Source organism: Tachyglossus aculeatus, chromosome X2, assembly GCF_015852505.1.
Source record: "Tachyglossus aculeatus isolate mTacAcu1 chromosome X2, mTacAcu1.pri, whole genome shotgun sequence".
In the NCBI taxonomy this organism is placed as follows: Eukaryota; Metazoa; Chordata; class Mammalia; order Monotremata; family Tachyglossidae; genus Tachyglossus; species Tachyglossus aculeatus.
The window spans coordinates 23,496,423-23,517,732 of record NC_052100.1 but is presented as its reverse complement, the minus strand read 5'-3'; the positions used below and the strand labels follow the sequence as shown (position 1 = coordinate 23,517,732).

At 44.9% G+C, this 21,310-nt stretch overlaps 1 protein-coding gene and 1 non-coding gene across 3 annotated transcripts in view; both read right to left on the bottom strand.

Moving 5' to 3' along the window:
• LOC119949523 (desmoplakin) overlaps positions 1–13,144 on the bottom strand; it is a 45,663-nt gene extending 32,519 nt beyond the window's left edge. Inside the window, exons 1-2 of one of the 2 annotated variants that reach the window (XM_038771373.1) lie at positions 12,848–13,144; positions 2,516–2,621 (exon numbers count right to left, since the gene is read on the bottom strand). In XM_038771373.1, coding sequence (XP_038627301.1) covers positions 2,516–2,621; positions 12,848–13,080 — 339 coding nt within the window. In that variant the 5' untranslated portion in view covers positions 13,081–13,144. The remainder of the gene's footprint in view (positions 1–2,515; positions 2,622–12,847) is intronic. The other variant, XM_038771372.1, reaches the window with a different exon arrangement.
• Positions 13,145–16,592: 3,448 nt separating this feature from the next.
• Positions 16,593–16,735, bottom strand: LOC119949710. Its single transcript, XR_005457252.1, has one exon. It is a non-coding gene; the product is annotated as a small nucleolar RNA SNORA7 (small nucleolar RNA).
• Between the last annotated feature and the right edge of the window lie 4,575 nt (positions 16,736–21,310).

Below are 21,310 nucleotides of genomic sequence, written 5' to 3'. Positions count from 1 at the left end.
CATGGCAGAGCTGGGGTTAGAATATTCATCATTTAAGCACTGAGCCTCCCTCTCCCGTCATTCTTGCCATCACGTTCCAGGGCCCGGATACAATGCCAGAGTTCATACAGACTCTGAAGGGGAACGAACGCAAAGGCTCTGAAGTAGGTGGGGTTCTTTGGGATGGGGTGGGGTGGTGTCCCCCTGAAGAAATGCACTAATGCAAAATGGGTTGGGTGACAGCATCATGTTAAGTTGCGGGTCTGGAGTAATGCATGAGATATAATAAATAATAATGATGATGATATAATAATAATAATGTTGGTATTTGTTACGCGCTTACTATGTGCAAAGCACTGTTCTAAGCGCTGATATCACCTAAATTTCCTTGTCTGGTATTCACCAGGGCCATCATTGTACTAAAAATAAAACTAAACACTCTCAGGGAAGTTTATTGTTTGGGGGCTTTTATTTGCAGAAGAGTCCAGCTGGAGAGCCAAAGAATTTTGAACCAGAAAGTCTTCATCTTCTGTGTCATCTATGCACTTGAGTCTGTACCCTTTAAGCACTCTAGACTGCGAGTTTGTCCTCTAGACTGTCAGCTTGTTGTAGGCAGGGAGTGTTTTTACCAACTCTGTTATACTGAACTCTCCCAGGCACTTAGTATAGTGCTCTGCACACAGTAAGCGCTCACAGCACTTATGTACATACCCCTCTACTTTCCCATTTCCCCTAACTGTAATTTACTTTAACGTCTGCCTCTTCTAGCCTGTAAGTTCCTTGTGGGCAGGGAGCATGTCTATCTACTCTATTGTACTGTACTCCCCCAAGAGCTTGGCACACAGTAAGCCTACCACTGACTAAATTGGTCTTTCCTGGTTCAGTAAGATTACATAACTTACTGATAGCATTCTTATCTCATATTTCAGAGTTACAATTATACCTCTCCCTATACATAAACAATTCCCAATAAAATCCACTGAGCAGAGTTCAGCTGAATAAAGCCATTTGACCCTTAGTGAACAGGAACAGCTTCAGTTGTCGTAACGATATCTATTAAGTGCTGTATGCACAACATAGTACTAACTCTTGGGAAAGAATACACGGATGGGAATTAGACATGGTCCCTGTCCTTCATAAATGGGGTTTCCTCCTGTCAGTCAGTTGTATTTACTGACCACTTACTGTGTGCAGAGCACTGTACTAAGCACTTGGGAGAGTATAACAGACACATCCCCTGTCCAGAGCAAGTGTACAGTCTAGAGGGAGAAACAGATATTAATATCTGTTACAGATATACACATAAATGCTGTGGTGCTGGGTGGGTTGGGTGGGGGGGAATACGGGGAGTGCAGAATGGAGTTAAAAAAAGGACAAAAGGATATAGACAGGGAAGGCCACAGAGGAGAAGTGCCATCAATAAGGCTTTGAAGGTGGGGGAAAGAGTAACTGCTTGTTGGATATGAGGAGGGAGGGCATTCCAGGCCAGAGGCAGGATGTGGGCAAGAGGTTGGCAGCGAATGGGATCAAGGTACAGTGAGAACATAACCATTAGTGTATATCACTTCTGAAACTTAAAATTGCTACTGCTTGTAATAATGATAATTACAGTATTTGTTAAGCATTTAATGTGTGCCAAGCACTGAACTAAGCACGGGTTGACGGGGCAGAGGAATAAAAGAGGGATATAAGATAAGCAGACAGTCCCTGTTCCACCTGGAGCTCACAGTCTACGGGGAAGGGAGAAAAGATATTTAATCCCCATTTTCACAGACGAGGAAACAGGGTCAGAGAAGTTAAGTAACTTGCACAAGGTCAAAGAGCAGGCAAGCAAGGGATCTGGGATTAGAACCCAGGTCTCCTAACTCCCAACCTCGTGCTCTTTTCATCAGGCCATGCTCATGGGCACAAGGAGCCCCCTAAAGTGTTCTACATGAAATTAGCTTGAAACTATCCACATCCTTGTTTTAACTCCAGCTGAGAGTTGGAATTCCTTCAACGAGCCACCAGTTTGAGCTTGTAGAGAAATGAACAGCCTTAAACTGGGGGGGGGGGCGGGAGTGAGGAGGGAAGAACTGAGGAACTAGAGAAGCAGTGTGGCCTAGTAGATAGAGCACGGGCCTGAGAGTCAGAAGGACGTGGGTTCTAATCCCTGTCTATACCACTTTCTGCTGTGTGACCTTGGGAAGGTTACTCAAAGTCTCTGTGCCTCGGTTACTTCATCTGTAAAATGGGGATTAAGAATGTCAGCCACATGTGGGACAGGGACTGTGTCCAACCTGATTATCTTGGTAAGTGCCTGGCATATAGTAAGTACTTAAACAGCATTAAAAACAAACAAAAATACTACGCTTTTGAGAAACACAGTTAGTCTGTGTGGGGAAGAGCACTTGAACCTATCTGAAATTCACAATGGGTAAAAGGGTCAGAGGAGCAGAGAAACAAGGGACATCAAATTGTGAAACAGACCATTCTATCAAAGTAAAGAATTTAGGTGTGACTTTTAGTCAAGACTAACAAGAAAGAGAAGACTTACAGGTTGTACTATCAGCTCAGCACGCATTAAACAATCTGAACAATTCTGCAAGAGTTCCTGAATCGTGTTCTGGTTCTGGTGTCTGGACATGGTGCCACCAGTTTGACTAAGAAAAAGAAAAAAGAAAAAGAATTTCAGTAATAAAAAATTTCAAGCAACTTTTAAAAAAAGGAGTGAAAGTATACCTACACACACACACACACACACACACACACTCACAAAGTGTTGTCCTTCGTATTTGAAAACACCATTGATGATGAAGTTCACCTTGCTGTGTTTAATGTAAAGTGAAACTCGACTTCTCACGCCAAGGTAAAGACCAAAACCAACAAATAACACTTCTTCCACTTGGTGCTACTAAACGTCACATCAATAATTGCCTTCGATGCCAGAAACTTGTGCTTTTGTCAAAAACAGAGTATAATGACTTCACTGGCACATGAAGCTGTGGGTGGTGAAAAATTTCAAATTCCCCCTAAAAAGTATGTGCACTGGTAGCAGAAGAAAAAAAAAGGGTACTAGAAGAGGCATGGGGACAATCTATCCATCAGCAAATGGTACTTATTGAGCACTTACTGTGCACAGAGCATAGTACTAAGTGCTTGGGAGAGTACAATACAAAAGAGTTGGTAGACACACTCCCTGCTCACAACAAGCTGTCTAGAGGGACAAGTAAAAATTACATTTTAGGCCCGCCCTAGTGTAAATATTTTTAAACAACATCTATTTTTCCCCCAAATTAGAAATAATGCATTCTGGAATATTTGATTCGACATGTTTTAATTTTGAAATCTCTGAGATAAGAAAAGCCAACACAGATCATAGGAGCATTCTAAATTAAAGTAGAAGTATGGGATCTTCAACTCTTTAGACAGAGATATTTCTCCATCCGGATCTCAGTTCCTTTTTGGCCCCTTAACCTTTTCTACCTGCTTCACCAAAATCATGGCCCAAGCAAACTTCAGCACGTAGTTATAAATATTTTGTACAAGGATCCAAGAGGTTCCCATGGAATGGCATTTCATCATGATCAGTTCTTAATTAGTACTTCCTCCTCTCCTACAGAGCCCAACAATATGACGAATCAAAAAGCTCCATTGTACACAGGTGAGGATTTTGTTTTTTAATGTGGGCTTGGCTGTTTCTTGGAGTCAGCCCACTGGACAAGCCAGCACTAGTTGAACGTAGGTGAGGTCTCTCTGGCTGGAAACTATTCCTAAGTGATGGAACTGGAGCATTCAGACAAGCTTGGGCAATGTCCCTTAGTGAACAGAACACTCATCAAAAATACACATAAAACTTCCACTAAAGGGGTAAATGAATGCATTGTTCATCTTGGTCAAATTTTCAAGATTTGATAAGAAATGCCAAGTTTTCTCATTATAAACAAGCCACTAATCCTTAAAAAGGATTATGGAAAAATACCGCACAAAGTCATAGATTCCATGATACACTACTGTTCCACTAGGCAAAAATTCTCATTTTATAACACCATCTTGGATTATGTAGTGATCTTCCTTCCTGGTTTCCTAAAACTAATGAAGGATGAAAATCTGCCACACTTTCATCACTTCTTCTAGCCTAAAGAGTCTGTTTGCTGCTTCAACTTGTCCAAAATTCCAAATGATCTCAGAAATACACGCAATGATTGAATTCAAGTTCACAAAGTTTTCTTCAAAATCTTTTCACTGGATTTTTTTAAATCTCAAAGAGGCAAAGAAACAGCACTCTGTAAGGTTGAAGGCTTGTTTAGAATGAATAGTTCTTTCTCATCAAAATATATTCAGGGTGGGCAATAATGAAAGGATTTTCAAGTCAGCCTTGCAATTCCAAGGAGTCATAAAAGAATTGAAAACTTTGCCAACCATCTAAGCAATTTTACTATGACCGCAGTCGAAAGGATCTTAAAACCAGGGGTTGAAAGTTCTAAATGGCGAACTGCTTATGAGTTCAGTCTGGCTGGAGAATAGACCCTGATACCTAGAAACCTAAAGTTCCAACTTTCATTCATTCACTCATTCAATCGTATTTTTATTGAGTGCTTACTGTGTGCAGAGCACTGTACTAAGTGCTTGGGAAGTACAAGTTGGCAACATATAGAAGACGGTCCCTACCCAACAACGGGCTCACAGTCTAGAAGGGGGAGACGGACAACAAAACAAAACATGGAGACAGGTGTCAAGTCATCAGAACAAATAGAAATAAAGCTAGAAGCACATCATTAACAAAATAAATAGAATAGTAAATGTGCACATGTAAAATAAATAGAGTAATAAATCTGTACAAACATATATACAGGTGCTGTGGGGAGGGGAAGGAGGTAGGGCGGGGAGGATGGGGAGGAGGAGGGGAAAAAGGGGGGCTCAGTTTGGGAAGGCCTCTTGGAGGAGGTGAGCTCTCAGTAGGGCTTTGAAGGGAGGAAGAGAGCATGTGCCCCAACTACTATCCCTGCCTCTACCTCCATTTCAACGGGGAATGCATTAGGGAGGAGGAGGCGGGAGGAGAAAAGAGGGGGAAGCAGTCTAAAGTGTACACAGTGGCATTCTATTCTCTAAATGCTTTTACAGAGAATGATTATGAGCAAAGCCAATGTCACTCCCCGGGAGTAAGTTAGGCCAAGTCTTTTCAAGCATAGTGTGGAAAATTGAGATACTTTTTTGGATAATTCAGTCCAACAAAGATATTTTTACCTAAAATATAGCCTTCGCTATGCCCAAGGAGTGCAAATGTATAGCTTTCCAGAGGTTACTGCTGGGTTTGATAGCCTGAAGTCAATCCCAAGCAGGAGGTGGTGACGGGCATGTGCCCACGAGGCTCAATGCACACTGATGGTCCTTATATGATGCTAGGACTTCTACATATGAATGGTTCTTTCACACATGTGACTATGGTAACAACAACTGCTAGCCACCTGGCCCCACCTAGCCAGAGCTTAGTACAGCAGTCTGTGTGTGGTAAGCGTTCTATAAATGCCACTGACTGACTAATTATCCCACTGCTGTCTGGGCCAGAGGACTTCAGATTGGGCCCAATTCATGTAGGGTTCTTGAACTATGCTAAGTATTGAGGTAGCTCTACTAGTATAGCATTGTCCTTAATCAATTGATCAATGGTACTTATTGAGTGCTTACTATTTGCAGAGCACTATACTACGGGCTTGGGAGAGTACAGTATAACAGGCAGAAACATTCCCTGCCCACAACAAGCTTTAAGTCTAGAGGGGATGACAGACATTAACATGAATAATCTGTAATATATAATTTGAAGATATGTACACAAGCATTGTCGAGTTAGGGGTGGGGCGAATATCAAATGTCCAAAGGTCACAAATCCAAGTGTACAGATGACACAAGCTGGGGAAAAGACGACTTAATTGGGGAAGGCGTCTTGGAGATGTGCCCTTAACAATGTTTCAAAGGTGGAGAGAGTGGTGGTCTGGTGTTTATGGAGGGGGAGGAAGTTCCAGGCCAGGAGGAGCATGTGGGAAAGAGGTTGGAGGTAACATGAGACTGGAGCACAGTGAGAAACTGGTGCTAGAGGAGCGGAGAGCACAGGCTGGGCTGTAGTAGGAGATTAATAAAGTGAGGTAGGAAGAGGAGAGCTAATTGAGGGCTTTAAAGCTGATGGTAAGGAGTTTTTGTTTGATGCGGTTTGATGTTTGATGCCACTAGAGGTTCCTGAGGAGTAGGGAGACATGGACTGACTGCTTTGTTGGCAGTTGTACTATTATTATTACTATGATTTATGACATTTGTTATGTGCTTACTTTGTGCAAAACACTGTTCTCTACCACGGGAAAAGGGAAAAGGTCATAAAGCTTGCTGTGACTTCCTAATAAATATGTTCTTTATAAACCCCCCAAATCCTCCCTGTTCTAATTTTGAATTATTCAATTTAAAATACATTTGCTTTGAGTCTAATCTACTCCACAACCTGAAGTCTACACAATTTTTGATCAATCAGCTGAGAAATCTGCAAGTTTATTCTGCATCATGAAGTAAACATGACACAGGTGTTGGCTTTCATACTATATCTTTATAATAATTATCATAGCTTAGTAATGCATTTTCTTAATACAGAAATAATTGTTATTCATGTACAAAGACTCCAAAGTAAGGGTTAGATTTTTCTAAATGTTTTCCTCCAAACAAAAGTATCTTCTAATAATTTGAAGTCATAATAAATATTTTCCCCTCCATGTATTCATTCAATCGTATTGAGAGCTTACTGTGTGCAGAGCACTGTACTAAGCGCTTGGGAAGTACAAGTCGGCAACATATACAGACGGTCCCTACCCAACAACGGGCTCACAATTTGGAAGTCTCCATGTATGTTTTCAAAAGTAATACTGGTGATCATGATAAATGATAGTCATTTCTTTCTCGGGCAGAAATCTGGTTCAAAATTAATTCTTACTGATTATGCACTAGTAGGTAACAACTTTGGAACCCATACACCCATTCCATAAAAAATAAAAGGATGAACACGAATTTTTCAATCACCACATAAAGAGCGACTCCCATTTTAGAAGGGGAAACCAAAAGACATTATTTGCCAAACAACTAAGCTAAATGGAATTCCTAGTCAAATTTGTTCTTTGGAAAATGGAAAAAAAAAAAACCATCTTATTTTATCTTTATGCTCATGGCTCAAAGGGATTCACATCATGATATGCACAACTTTGGGTAAAAATAAACTATTTTACCTATTACAAATGTGTCAAAACAGGCAACTCAGCAAGGGTCTGACTTATGCTCTTTAATGGCTAGAAGGAAGACAGACTTAAAATATCAATAGCAAAGAAAAAAATTTGGGCATACATCATAATTTTTTAAACCATATTGCTGCCTTGAAAAAAACCTCGAGTGTCAAAGAAATGGGACAAATTTTATTTACCTAGTTAGCATCACTACACTCTTTCATGCTACTAGTATTATAGCCTGGCAGAAAAATGCAAGAAAATAAACATTTTGAATAGTAGCCTATTATAAATTACTAAAAGTTTTTTATTCATATCAATGTCTGTCTCCCCCTCTAGACTGTAAGCTTGTTATGGGTAGGGGACATGTCTGCTAATTCCATGGTATTGTACTGTCCTAAACACTGCCTAGTAGGTGCTCAATACCATTGATTGATCAGGAAATGGAACTCAATATTTCAGATGAGCAATGCACTAGTTAAAAAAACAAGTAATTTGAGCTAAGTGAAATATCTGAATAATAGAACAGCAGCTCTTCAGGTTTTTTTTTTACTTGAGTGGAAACATTTTCATATTAGACTGTAAACTCATTGTCTGTAGACTGTAACCTCATCTCTAAACCGCCAGCTCCTCTCTTGACTGTAAACTCGTTGTGGGCAGAGAATGTCTGCTATATTGTATGCTCCCAATAATTTAGCACAGTACTTTGCACACATTCATTCATTCATTGCATTTATTGAGTGCTTACTGCGTGCAGAGCACTGTACTAAGCGCTTGGGAAGTACAAGTCAGCAACATAGAGACAGTCCCTACCCAACAACGGGCTCACAGTCTAAAGTAAGCAGTAAACACCCAATAAATATGACTACCTATTTACTGTGTGTTTACTCTGTGTCAAACACAGTACTAAGCATTTGGGAGAGTACGGCAATAATGATGGTATTTGTTTAGCACTTACCATGTGCCCAGTCACTGTACTAAGCGCTGGGGTAGATACAAGCAAATTGGGTTGGACACAGTCCCTGTCCGCATGGGGCTCACAGTCTTAATCCCCATTTTATAGATGAGGTAACAGACCCAAAAAAGTTAAAGTGACTTGCCCAAGAAGTACAATATAATAAAGTTGGTAGACATGTTCCCTGCCCACAATGAGCTTATTTATCAAGTTTCTCAACTTTGGGATGATTTAAGAGCACTGGCTGGATTAAAGGTGGAGATGGAGATTATTGCCAGGCCTTTAGTCATTAGTTTTGAATCCCCATATACAGATATCATTGGACAGAGTATCAAAGCTGCCCCCACTAAGAAACTTGACGTGACATGGAGGCCATCTGAGTTTAGTAGAAATATGTTCTCTGCTTTCCCCACGCCTACACTACAAGGGAGAGGGCAAAAGCAGGGTTTGACTTCAATGTACAACCTGCCCACAGTAGCCATCTCTTGGGTTGGCTGACTTAACAGATGCTTTAAGTCCCTGCCCCTAAAACCTCCTTGACTGGAAAGACAGGTTGACTCACCAGAGTTGCCCATTTGGAATCTCAGGAAGCATACCCAGTCCCTCCTTTGCCCCACCTTGTAAAGTCAGCATTTTGCTAATGGAGCCTCAGCATTTTCTCCCGAGGCATTTAAGTCATCTAAACTCAATGGGAAAAAAAAAAGGACACCCTTGTTTAGAGTGGCCATTTATCACCTGAATGGCACTTGCTTGACTAGATGACAGACTCTTTTGTTGGTTTTACTCAATACTGTAATAAACAGATACTTTCCTTAAGTAGTATTACAAAAGGAGAAGTTGAAGAAAGGTTTGGAAAGCAGGAAATACTTTCCAACAGGTGTAGAGAAGCACCAGATAATAATAATAATAATAGCATTTATTAAGCACTTACTATGTGCAAGGCACTGTTCTAAGCGCTAGGAAGGTTACAAGGTGATCAGGTTGTCCCACGAGGGGCTCACAGTCTTCATCCCAATTTTACAGATGAGGTAACTGAGGCCCAGAGAAGTGAAGTGGTAAGGTTTTTGTTTGTTTTTTGGGGGGGAGGGAAGTCGGAGGTGGGGGGGGATGGACATAGAGGTATTAGAAAAAACAGAGAATTTAATGTTCAGAGATAGGACTATTCTAACAAACTAGAACTCCATATATAGGGACAAATAAGTCATGTCACCTTTGAATATTGTTTTTAATGAAAGCTGAATCCAAAAGTCTTTTGGCCATAAAGTTCATCACCACATTAGGTGATATTTGCTTCATTTGAACACCAACTCACTGGCTTTGACACAAAGTTTTCCCGGTTTATAAAAATGGATACCAGATTAGAGCTCACGATAAACCATAAACATCTGTAGCAACTTTTTTTCCACTACTCTTATTGAATTATAAAGTTAAAGTGAAGGCGTGTTCTGAGCCATAGGCCCCAAGATGGGAGTATACTCAAAAACAGAAATAACAACAACATGAATTAAGAAAAGGCAGTAAGCTTTTTAATGTTGTTCACCTAATTTCCATGACTATAGAGAATGATGGACAAATGTCAGCACTCTGCACACAGTAAGCGCTCAATAAATACAATTGAATGAATGAAAGGCTGAGACAACTAAGTACATCAATCATCAACACTATTACAGATTTCACTAACTACAACAGACTTCTCTAACCTAAACACTAGGTTTTACCATCAATCTTTGGCTAAAAAACTCACACAGACATCACAGAGAACTGAGAATATGATTTGGCCCTTACTTTAGAATAGTTTAGTATTCACTTTGTCAAATATACTATGGTTAAAAACACTTATAGTTGAAATTTAATTTAACTTCAGAACAGAGTCTAGGTTTATTTTGCTTTCGTTGAAAACAATATTCAAACAGGTGATCAATTGTTAACTTATCAATACACATTTAGAGAATTGGTTTATAGCATAAGGTGGGACATACGGATAGAAAATGTATTTGTTAATGCCTATTTGTCACAAATATCTCCTGATTGAAATCTGACACACCTACTATTCAACTAAAGTCAGCAGAACTAAATTGTTTATAACTAGATACGAGAAACAAATTAGTTTAGAATTTTTTAAACCAGAAAAATCTTCAGTATTAAACTGTAACACTCTGGAAAGATAACTCTCAAAATAAATTAATGTCATTCCTACTGCTAAAAATAGTGGGGAGCATATTCAAACACGGATTTTAGTATTATTTCCTATAACGCTATTAATTCCCCCAGATTTAGCACCACCACCGAAATCTCAACTTTGTCGGTACAGGTTTACAGAAACCACATTACGAGGTCCCAAGGAATGAAAGCAAGCTGTTGCACGTCCAATAATGCTTCCAATTGTGGGCAGATTGCATCAAATGATGTCAACACCTATTGCTGGTGTTATTTTTTTAAAGGGAAATCAAAGTTAAAATAAAGTACTTGCTCATTTGAGACTGTTTTTTCCACCCATAGTAATGTCTTAGTTCTATTAGGATTAACTGTGTTCACAGACAGGACTAGAGTTATAAAAATAGACCACTAGGAATTTGTTTAGGATTTGCAAAATTTAATAGCTTCCATCAAAAAACCCCCTCACTGCTTAAGTGAGTCTCAACCACTAATATTATACCTAGCTTTTAATTGTTAATAAAGTGCATTCTGCAGTTAAGTAATTTGGTATTACACCTTTCCTCTAACTTTTCAAAAATAAACATCTATGTAAAGTTATAAAAAATACTGCATTACTCTAACAGTATTGATCACTCATTTTACAGGTCCTTAAGGGCTCAAACTTTATAGAAACAAAGCCATGTTTTTACATGAAAAAGCAGGGCACGATCTCTCAGTGTAATTTTGAAATACAGGATTATATAAAAAAAAATCCCTGCAAGTTTTGACTAACCGTTCTGGGGATTTTTTAAAAGTATGTTCTGGGTTTAGATTTGGATTTCGCTGTTGTTTTTCCAGAAGGTTTGACTGACATCGTTGACCACTTAAAACACGTCCAAGTAAGAAAATAAAAAACTTCTAGCGTCTCATTCTACGTTCGTTTCAATATTGCTTAACATCTCCTTCCAGGAAACACCTTTTAAATATTCTGGTTAAAAAAGTTAAGGGTGTTTAACATTTAAGAAAATGTTTTGCCATTTTTAAAAAAAGCTCCGCAACAATTAAATTACTCAAGGAAAAAAAATCACACCTATGCAGAATAGAGATGATTAATTTTAGTAATCAACAACCTCCAAAACTGCTGGCGAACCAAAAATCTTCTTGATCGCGTTATGGGTAGGGCCCCGATCCACCCCAGCCTAAGGCGGTGAGGCGGGAGACGCCCAATTTTCGGAAAGTAGCGGGGTGTCCGTCGCAAAGGGGATGATACGGTGAGGCCGTGGGGGCTGCAGAACCAAGTTGTAGACTGGGAAAGGCCCGACCATTTGCCAGCGCTCCAACAAAACAAGGTCCGGGGCGCGATTTCGAGCGGTCCGGTTTAACGACTTCTGCTTTCTCGGGCCGGACCGCCCCTGTGGTCAGCCCCCGCGCCCACCCCGGGAGTGATTTGGGGCCCGGCCCCACCGCTGTTGGGGGATCTCCTGCGGCCCCGACAGCCGGTCCTGCTATCGGGCTTTCTCCCCGTCCTTCCCGTTCCCCTTCTCCACCGCTGGAGAAGGGCGAGGGTCCTACCGAGGACCGCTGTCGGGGGCCGCGGGGGCCGTTGGAAGCGGGCGGAGAGGTCACCCTGGCCCGGGGGCGGTGGCCGGGGCCCCTCCCCCCGTCCCTGGGCGTGGGTTACTGCTGGACTTTCAGCTCGGGCGGGGGCGGGGCGCAGGTGAGCCACCCCCGCTCCCGCCCGGCCGTGGGGAGGGGCGCGGCTCGGGGGACCCTCCGGAGACTGCTTGGGCGGTCGCCTCCAAGGGAAGCGGCGGAGAACTGTCCTTCTCCTCCCACAGCCCTCCAAGACAAAGCCCCCCGTGGGTGTACTTTCATCAGTTCCCCCCGACCCACTGGAGCGCAAACTCCTGGATCGGGGCCACGAAATCGATTGCATTTTCCCAAGCGCCCAGTACAGCGCTCCGCACCCAGGAAACGCATTTTCCCAAGCGTCCAGTACGGCGCTCGGCACCCAGGAAACGCTCCTTCAATCCTGGGAGTTGGTGGCCTGACTCACCGCCGACTCACAGCCAATCCAGCCGTCCTTTGTCCCTGGTGCCCACCCCAGCGGCCCGGAACCCGGGTTGGGGTCCCTCTCGCCCCACTGCCCAAAAGAGACGCCAAGAAGTTCCCCCAAAACGATCGGTTTCCGGGGGTGGGCGGGAGGGGGAGTTGGACGCCACCTCCCCTTGCCCCCCAGCGAGGACTAGGCTCGGAGGAGGGGTCCCCCGGGGCCCTCCTGGGCGGCGAGCCTACAGCCCAGCTAAGGGCCAAGAGCAAACTTTCTCCAACGGAGAAAGCACTTCTGGAGAAGCCGAGACCCGGGGGCCGAACGCCACAAGCGTCCGGTTGCTCGGGAAAACGGAGCCCCGCCGGCCCCCGAACCCGGTCCGATGCGGTCCGGTCCTGGTCGGTCGCGCGCGCGGCAAAGGGACCCCGGCGTCCCGGGGCCCCGGCCAGGCCCTCCCCCGGGAGGGGGGCCTGTGGGGTCCCGGCCACCTACCAGTATCCGTCCGAGTTCTGCTCGGTCCCGACGCACCTCCTCATGTAGTACATCTTGCTGTTGGACCCCCCGCCTCCGCAGACGGTCCCGCAGACGCCGCCGCCGCCTCCTCCTCCTCCGCCGCCGCCGCCGCCGCCGCAGGTCATCTCGTAGCGTAGGTCCGGGCCCGACTCGGCTCGGGTCATCCTGCCCAGGGTGTTGATCCGCGGGTGGGACCCTCCGTTGCAGCTCATGGTGGTGGTGGTGGTGGTGGGTGCTCAGGAGAGCGGCTCAAACCCGAGGCATAAGCGGGGGCTTTGGACGGACGGGCTGGGGGCGCGGGAGCCGGCCCCCGGGGGCACACCGCCCCACAGCCCGCGGCGGCGGCGGCGGGGCCGGAGCCGGGAGAGGGGGCGCCCGGGAGGAGGACGAGGAGGGCGAGGAGGAGGGGGCTGAGAAATGGCGACGGGGTGGGTGCCGGTGTCTTCCCGGGAGGAGACGGCGCTGCTGCTCTGTGACCGGCGTCGGGGCAGAGAGGTCGGGTCCTGGGCTGGGTGGCGGTGTTGGTGGCGGCGGCTGCCCAGTCTCCTCCCCGCTGGCACGGGAAGGGCCGAGCCACACCTAACAGCTTTCTTCTCCTGTTTTCATTTGTTCAAACAACAGCCCCGGGGTGTGGCGGAGGAGGAGCCGCCCGCTCCGGCTCCCCTCCTCAGCGCGGCGCACAGCACTGCACCTCCGCCCCGCCTATCGGGCCGGCCCTTGCCCGCCCGCCGGCCGTCCCACCTGAGCCCCGCCGTGTCCCCGCCCCCCGCCTCTCTCTCCCTCGCTCCCCGCTCCCTCCGTGCCTCCGCCCCCCTGCCCTCTCTCCCCCATTCATTCCGGGGCTTGTTAAGCGCTTCCTATGTGCCAAGCACCGTTCTAAGCGCCGGGGTAGATTCATCATCATCAGTCGTATTTATTGAGCGCTTACTGTGTGCAGAGCACTGGACCAAGCGCTTGGAAAATACAAATCGGCAACACAGAGAGACGGTCCGCTCCCAATCTAGATATAAGGTAGGCAAGGTCAGACGCAGTCCCAGACCCACATGGGGCTCACACTCTTAATCCCCATTTTCCGGATGAGGGAACTGAAGCCCAGAGAAGTGAAGTGACTAGACCAAGGCCACACAGCAGACAACGTGGCAGAGGCGGGATTAGAACCCAAGACCTTCTGACTCCCAGGCCTGCGCTCTGGCCACCAAACCACGCTGCTTCTCACCTGAGTCCTGCCCTGCCTCCTCCCAGAGGGGTTGGCTTCCCCTGTTACCTGAAAAGGGGAAAGGGGAAAGGAGAAATGGAGGCGGGGGGAAGGCGAGCCGCTCCCGCTTGGGAGTCAGAGGTCATGGGTTCTAATCCCAGCTCCACCGCTTGTCATCCGAGTGACCCTAGGCATGTCATTTAACTTCTCTGGGCCTCAGTTACCTCACCTGTAAAATGGGGATGAAGACTGTGAACCCTACGTGGGACAACCTGATAACGTTGTATCTACCCCAGCGCTTAGAACAGTGCCTGGCACATAGTAAGCATTTAACAAATACCAACATTATTATTATTATTATTATCCCGCATCCCGACCCGCAACGCTCGGGCGCAGCCCCGAGGCACAGACCTCTCTTGCTCAGCTGGCTACCGCCCGGGCTTCCCCAAAGCTTAGTCCAGTGCTCTGCACACAGTAAGCGCTCAATAAATACGACTGAATGAAAGCTGGCAGAAGGCAGACGGAAAGGCAGTGCTTTAGATCGTAGGAAAAAGTTCTTCAGAATTGAGGCAAGAGCAGATGTGGTTCAGTGGGAAGAGCCCGGGCTTTGGAGTTAGAGGTCAGGGGTTCAAATCCCGACTCCACCGCTTGTCAGCTGTGTGACCTTGGGCAAGTCACTTCACTTCTCTGCGCCTCAGTTCCATCTGTAAAATGGGGATGAAGACTGTGAGCCCCGCGGGGGGCAACCTGATCACCTTGTAACCCCCCAGCGCTTAGAACAGTGCTTCATTCATTCATTCATTCCGTCGTATTTATCGACCGCTTCCTGTGTGCAGAGCACTGTACTAAGCGCTTGAGAAGTAGGGAAGCAGCGTGGCTCAGGGGAAGGAGCCCGGGCTTTGAAGTCAGAGGTCATCGGTTCAAATCCTGGCTCTGCCACTTGTCATCTGTGTGACTTTGGGCAAGTCACTTCACTTCTCTGGGCCTCAGTTACCTCCTCTGTAAAATGGGGATTAAGACTGTGAGCCCCACGTGGGACAACCTGATCACCTTGTAAATTCTCCAGCGCTTAGAACAGTGCTTTGCACATAGTAAGCGCTTAATAAATGCCATTATTATTATTAATAATAAATGCCATCATTATTATTATTATTATTATCCGGAGTTCTTTTCCGAGTCCGCCAGATCCTTTCCCCAATCCTCCGTTTCCCTTTGATTTTTTAATAAAATGCTTTGTCCTCTCCATCCCCGAGGCTCCCAACTTTCAGCGTCTCTCTCCTCGAAATGGGAACGATCACCCTTCGTGCAAGTAAAATAACACTTGAGCGTTTCTGTGGCCCGTTTTTGTTAAGAAAATGAAGGGTAAGGAGTTTCCCTCCATCCCTTCCCAATGGGGATCTGACTGGTACACTCTAAAAATAATAATAATGATAACAACAATAGCGGTATTTGCTGAGCACTTACTATGTGCTGAGCACCACGATAATTACAAAATAATCAGATCAGATACAGTCTTTGCCCCACAAGGGGCTCACAATCCAAATAGAAGAGAGAGAACAAGTATTTGATCCCTTATTTTACAGATAGGGATACTGAGGCACAGAGGAGTTAAGTGACTTATCCAAGGTCAGGCCGCAGGCAAATAGCAGACTCGGGATTAGAACCAGGTCCTCTGATTCCCAGGCCTGTGTGCTTTCCACTAGGTCACGCTGCTCCTCTGTACCTCGATTTCCTCTATCCCACCCGACCCCTTGCCCACATAATGATGATATTAATAATTATGGTATTTGTTAAGTGCTTACTGTCTGCCAGGCACCGTACTAAGTGCTGGGGTAGCTACAAGATAATTGGGTTGTACACAGTCCCTATCCTACATAGAGCTCACAGTCTGAATCCCCATTTTACAGATGAGGTAACTGAGGCACAGAGAAGTGAAGTGACTTACCCAAGGTCACACAGAACACACGTGATGGGGCAAGGATTAAAACCCAGATCCTTCACAGACTCCCAGGCCCCTGCTCTTTCCACTGAGCCATGCTGCTTCTCCCACACCTTCCCTCCAGCTTGGAATTCCCTCCCCCTTCATAGCTGACAGTCCACCACTCTCCTCACCCTGAAAACCCTCCTAACATCACATCTCCTCCAAGGTGTCCTCCCTAACTAAGCCCTCGTTTCTTCTATCTGCCCTACCCTTTGTGCACAGTAGGCAGTTGGCTGTGTACCCCTCGTCTTATTGTCTTATGCTGTTGGGTCGTCTCCGACCCACAGCGAAGCGATGGACACATTCATTCATTCATTCAATCTTATTTATTGAGCGCTTACTGGGTGCAGAGCACTGTACTAAGCGCTTGGGAAGTACAAGTTCTCTCCTAGAACGCCCCACCTCTCTCTACAATCGTTCTGGTAGTGTATCCATAGAGTTTTCTCGGTAAAAATACGGAAGTGGTTTACCGCTGCCTCCTTCCGCGTAGTAAACTTGAGTCTCCGCCCTCGACTCTCCTCTATGCCGCTGCTGCCCGGCACAGGTGAGTTTGTAGCACATTGCCTTCCACTCGCTAGCCACTGCCCAAGCTAGGAATGGAATGCCTAGGAATGCCTCTGCTTGACTCTCCCTCCTGTAGTCTGAAACTGGTAGAGTACTGGAAACTCTCCAGCTGCGACCCTGAGAGGGGGTGTACCCCTTAAGCACTTGAATATTCACCGCAGCCTCACAGCACTTATGTAAATATCCTTATACTCTACTATTTCCCCTATCCACAATTTATTTCAATGCTGTCTCCCCCTTCAGACTGTGAGCTCCTAGTAGGCAGGGATTGCATCTATCAACTCTGTTGTATTTCATTGATTGATCCAAGGAGTTTACAGTCTACAGGGGAAGACAGATGTTACAGATAGCAAAATACATTGTAGATAGGGAAAATAGGAGAGTATAATGGCATAATATTATTAAAAAATAGAGCACTGTGCCCTGGGTAATCGCAGGGAAAATTCTGTTTTAAAAACAAGCAATAACAATCTCCCCTAATTATTCTACATCAATCTTAGCAGCCCTCAGTTCTTTACAGGGAAGTGATCCAGAATTTGAAGCTGGGCATTCTCCAACACGTGCTCAGCTAAGGTCAGCTATTTTTTCCACCTACTTGTCATTCTCACCATTTGAACTGATAGGGGGTAGAAGCAGATCACGGACATGTATGTCTCTTCCTGAGTGACCTCAAAGATGACCTTCCAAGGAAGAAAAGAACCAGCTGGGAGCATTAGAAATCCTTTCTCCCATATTCTGCTCAATACTCCAAGAAAATTTTGTTTTCATTTAGTTATGGTAACTTGTATTTTCCTCAGTGCACAATTGGCAGAAACACAAAAAATATAGTATTTTCTCAATTTAAGAGTTTGATTTTTACAGCTCCAGAGTGGCTTATAAATGAGAAAATTCTTTTAGATGATAAAGTTCGTTGTGTTTTCAAAAGAAAAAAATGTCATCTGGATAAAAGTTGTACTTAATGAGTCTCCTGCTTGATAATTTGGTGTCACGCTCATTTTTCCCTGAAAATGGTTTATTTGTAGCAAATGAAAAATTGGCTTATGCTTCTGAATTTGCTCTCAGAAAGGCAAAAATATTATCAGGGCTTAGTTACCTGAACTGCATTCAGAATCAATCAATCAATGGTATTTTTTGAGTGCTGTACTAAGCACTCGGGAGAGTTCAGTACAACAGGGTTGGCAGACAGGTTCCCTTTTTACTGAGCCTTTCAGTAGTTAAGAAGGATCAGTCAATTTTGCCCTGTTTCCTCAAAAACTTGGGATTTTTTAAATATCTTCTCCCAAGCTTCAGAACTGGGCTGAAAATTTTCACAGAAATTGTCTCTGTTTCGTATTTAACTGCTACATTTTTGGATCCTGCTGGGGAGATGTACACATCAATAGCTCTCATTATTTTCAATGGATAGAACACACATTTTGTAAACGTACACAGGACTAAATGGTTTTATTCTAATAGTACATGTTCTGTAAATGCAAAGTGATCCTTCTTCCTGTGCCTGTTGATTTGGTTTGACATCACCCTAGTCTGCTGACTCTTACACACAAAAAAAAATAACGATCTAACACTCCCCAGTAGTAAATGTGTTTGGAGACTGAGGGAATAGAAAGCCTGGGAGGAGATAGGCAGGAGAAAGAAACAAGTTACCATTACTGCCAAAATACATTCTCTTCCCCCCCATCACCCTCGCCCAGCTGTAGGATAGCACGTAGGAAGGGAATTGTGCCACAAGTACTGACATGAATTCTCTCTCTCCTCTGGTGGTGAGATCGAGAGTCTGGTCCTTGGGCACCTAAGGGAATTGGAGCCCTGGTGGCGAACAAGGCATTAGCCACCCCAAATGGCTGCCAGGCTGCTCCCAGGAGGCTCTGGAGAAAGGAAGCTGTGTAAAGGACAGGCTTTCAGTCACTTGCCCCATTCTGACATGAAGCTTGACAGCAGCAGTCTTGGTTTTCCCTACCTCTGTCCCAACCACTGATCCTCTGTCCTCCTCCATTTGGGGGATCTGGGATCCCAGGCGGGTCTCAATCAATCAATCGATTGTATTTATCAAGTGCTTACTGTGTGCAGAGCACTGCACTAAGCACTTGGGAGAGTCCGCTGCAACAGAGTTGGCAAGCACATTCCTGCCTCGAAGGAGCTTACAGTCTAGAGTGGGAGAAAAGTCTAGATGGGGAGCGTCTAGTGGCAATCTGAATCCATCAATGGCGGTAGTTGCTTTGCCCCATCTGGGAGCCTGTTATGTGCCCCAGCTGGCAGTACCAGCAGTACCTTTGGATCACTTCCTGTGAGCAGAGAACTAACTGCATGAGGCAAATGTGCAAAACAAAGGTCTGACCCAGTCCCTACTCTCCAAGTAATTACAGTCCACTGCTACCAACAACTCTCATCCAGTTTAAGCCTGACACAGAAGGAAGTTGTGGTTCTCAGATGGAGAAGAGTCATCACACGGTGGTAGAAGTGGTGGGGAGACTAGATGGCATAAGACTTTTGTAAAGGCCGTCAACAACCATCTGCTTAAGACCTTTTGAAGCAATACTCAGAAGATTCAGGAGAATACGGTATATGGATCCATCAGGAAGGGAGTGGCAGGAGTGGCAGAATCGGTTGCTCATATCATCCCATCGTGTTCATTCTGTTGCTATCTTCAGCGTGTTTTCATGAACCCTTCGGGACTTCAAGGAGAGGGTCAAAATCCTTAAGACAAGGGACCACTTCCATGCACTTCTCTTAGGCTCTGATCCTGCAGTCGTAAAATTAGGCAAATTTCCTATTAACTTGTATGAGGTGCCCCAGGTAAGGGCTGCTGGATGTAACCAGAAAGATCGGGTTTTAGAAAGATGTGAACCTACATGCTAGAAGGAGGACCCAAAAGTCTCCTCTTTGAGTTAGATTTTGCTCTGCCATTTTTAGCTAAGATAAAGAATAATAATGCCTAAATTTATAATCATTGGGGGTCTCAAAACCAGGATCTTGCCTGAAATAAAACTCCATCCCAGAAAGCCAACACCTGAATCAGAAGAGGTATTGTGTCTACAGTACAGTACTGTACTTTGCCACAAATTCTGAATTGAAATATTAAAGTCACTGTGACACGATACCATGAATAACTCTTTAAATTCGTGAAAAAGCCATCATGGCACTATGTTCTAGTTTTAGTGAACCGCAGAAAATGTTCTGTCTTGCAAGAGAGGGTGTGGAGAGTTACACGTCAGTCTTGTTAAACCTGACTGACTGCTCCTTTGAGAAGCTTCAGATGCTTAGCAGTTTAGCTTCAGGTAGAGTCAAGCAATTTAGTTCACATCCTTTTCCCACCGTGGGGAGCAGAGAGAATGCCATTTGTCATGTCTTAACCACTCTTTTACTTTGCAGTACTTACTGGGAAGAAACAGTCACATTCATTTACAGTTGAGACTAAGTCGATATTCCAGTTTCATGATTCTCTAAGTAAATACATCATGGAAATGGAAGACCTTTTCATCTTTCAATTATAGTGGGATTTTCCCTAGTTTACCATCAGCTATAGTAATGAATACATTTTAATGTGAAAGGTCTGTAAGAGGGTGCAGTACTAGAGATCATCATTTGAAATGCATTTTAAGCTAACTTTTGAAGGTGACTATGACAGCCATAGTATCTGCTGAGTTTTATCTTCCCCAATTCATATCTACATCAGCCAAGACAGGTGACTAACCAAGGTGAGGGGAATGCTGAGGTACTAATAGTTACTCTCCCCTTCAGATTTACACTGATACAAATTAATGACTGATAAGCACAGACAGATCAAAAAATTAAAAACTAGAGAAAAGTGGGCAGAATGGACAAAATTTTTTCAAAGTTTTGTGTTTTTTTCCCCAAAATAGGCATGAATCAAGTCAAACAGAGTCACTATCCCTGGAGTGAGTCACGCTGATTATCATCTGATTATGAGAATTTAGGATCAGGGCTGAAATTGTCATGAGTTAGCCTCTCCTTGAAATATGTATGGTGTATTAAGAAGGTACATTTGAAATCTGGGTCTCTAAACTAATCCAGAAAAGCTCCCCCCCCCCCCCCCCCCCGCCCGCCCCCGGCCCCCGGTGGAGGCTGAAGCATATGTTAGCACCTTCACTATCCCATTCTCTGTCCCACTTACTTGCTGGCATGTCACTATGACGTTCCAGTAGTGTTCTCAAAAAGTGGATCAAAAGACCAGGGAGAAAAACTAGAACCTCTCTGTTTAGGGAAGAGGTGAACTTCAGAAAAGTTCATGGACTTCTCCAACCCTGGAGTTTCCTTTGAAGAATTTAGTTCCCTGAGATACATTGATGGAAATCCTACTTGCCATTTTGGTAAACTAGAACGTGGGAATTTATGAATTGAATGTGATTCTATTGCCATCCTGTTTTCAGTAGAAATGCAAGGGTTCCATGCCTGCGGTTAACGGGGGAGGTCGCATATGCCATTTGCCCTAAAATCAAGAAGACCACTGCTCCTAAATCCTCAAGCCAAGGAGATGGAGAACTCATCGAATTTGCTCAGCATGCAATATCCCAGTGCGTCACCCCTCCCAGCAGGCAAGCCCATCTGCAGGGGGGAGGAGCTGCTGGGATGAAAAGGCGTTTGTAAAAAGAGCAGGCCAGCCCCTCCCAAGTCCTCCTCACCCCTCCCAGCCTCAGGGGAGATCTCTCTGGGAGGGACCTCTTGCTCTGCCTAATACCTATCT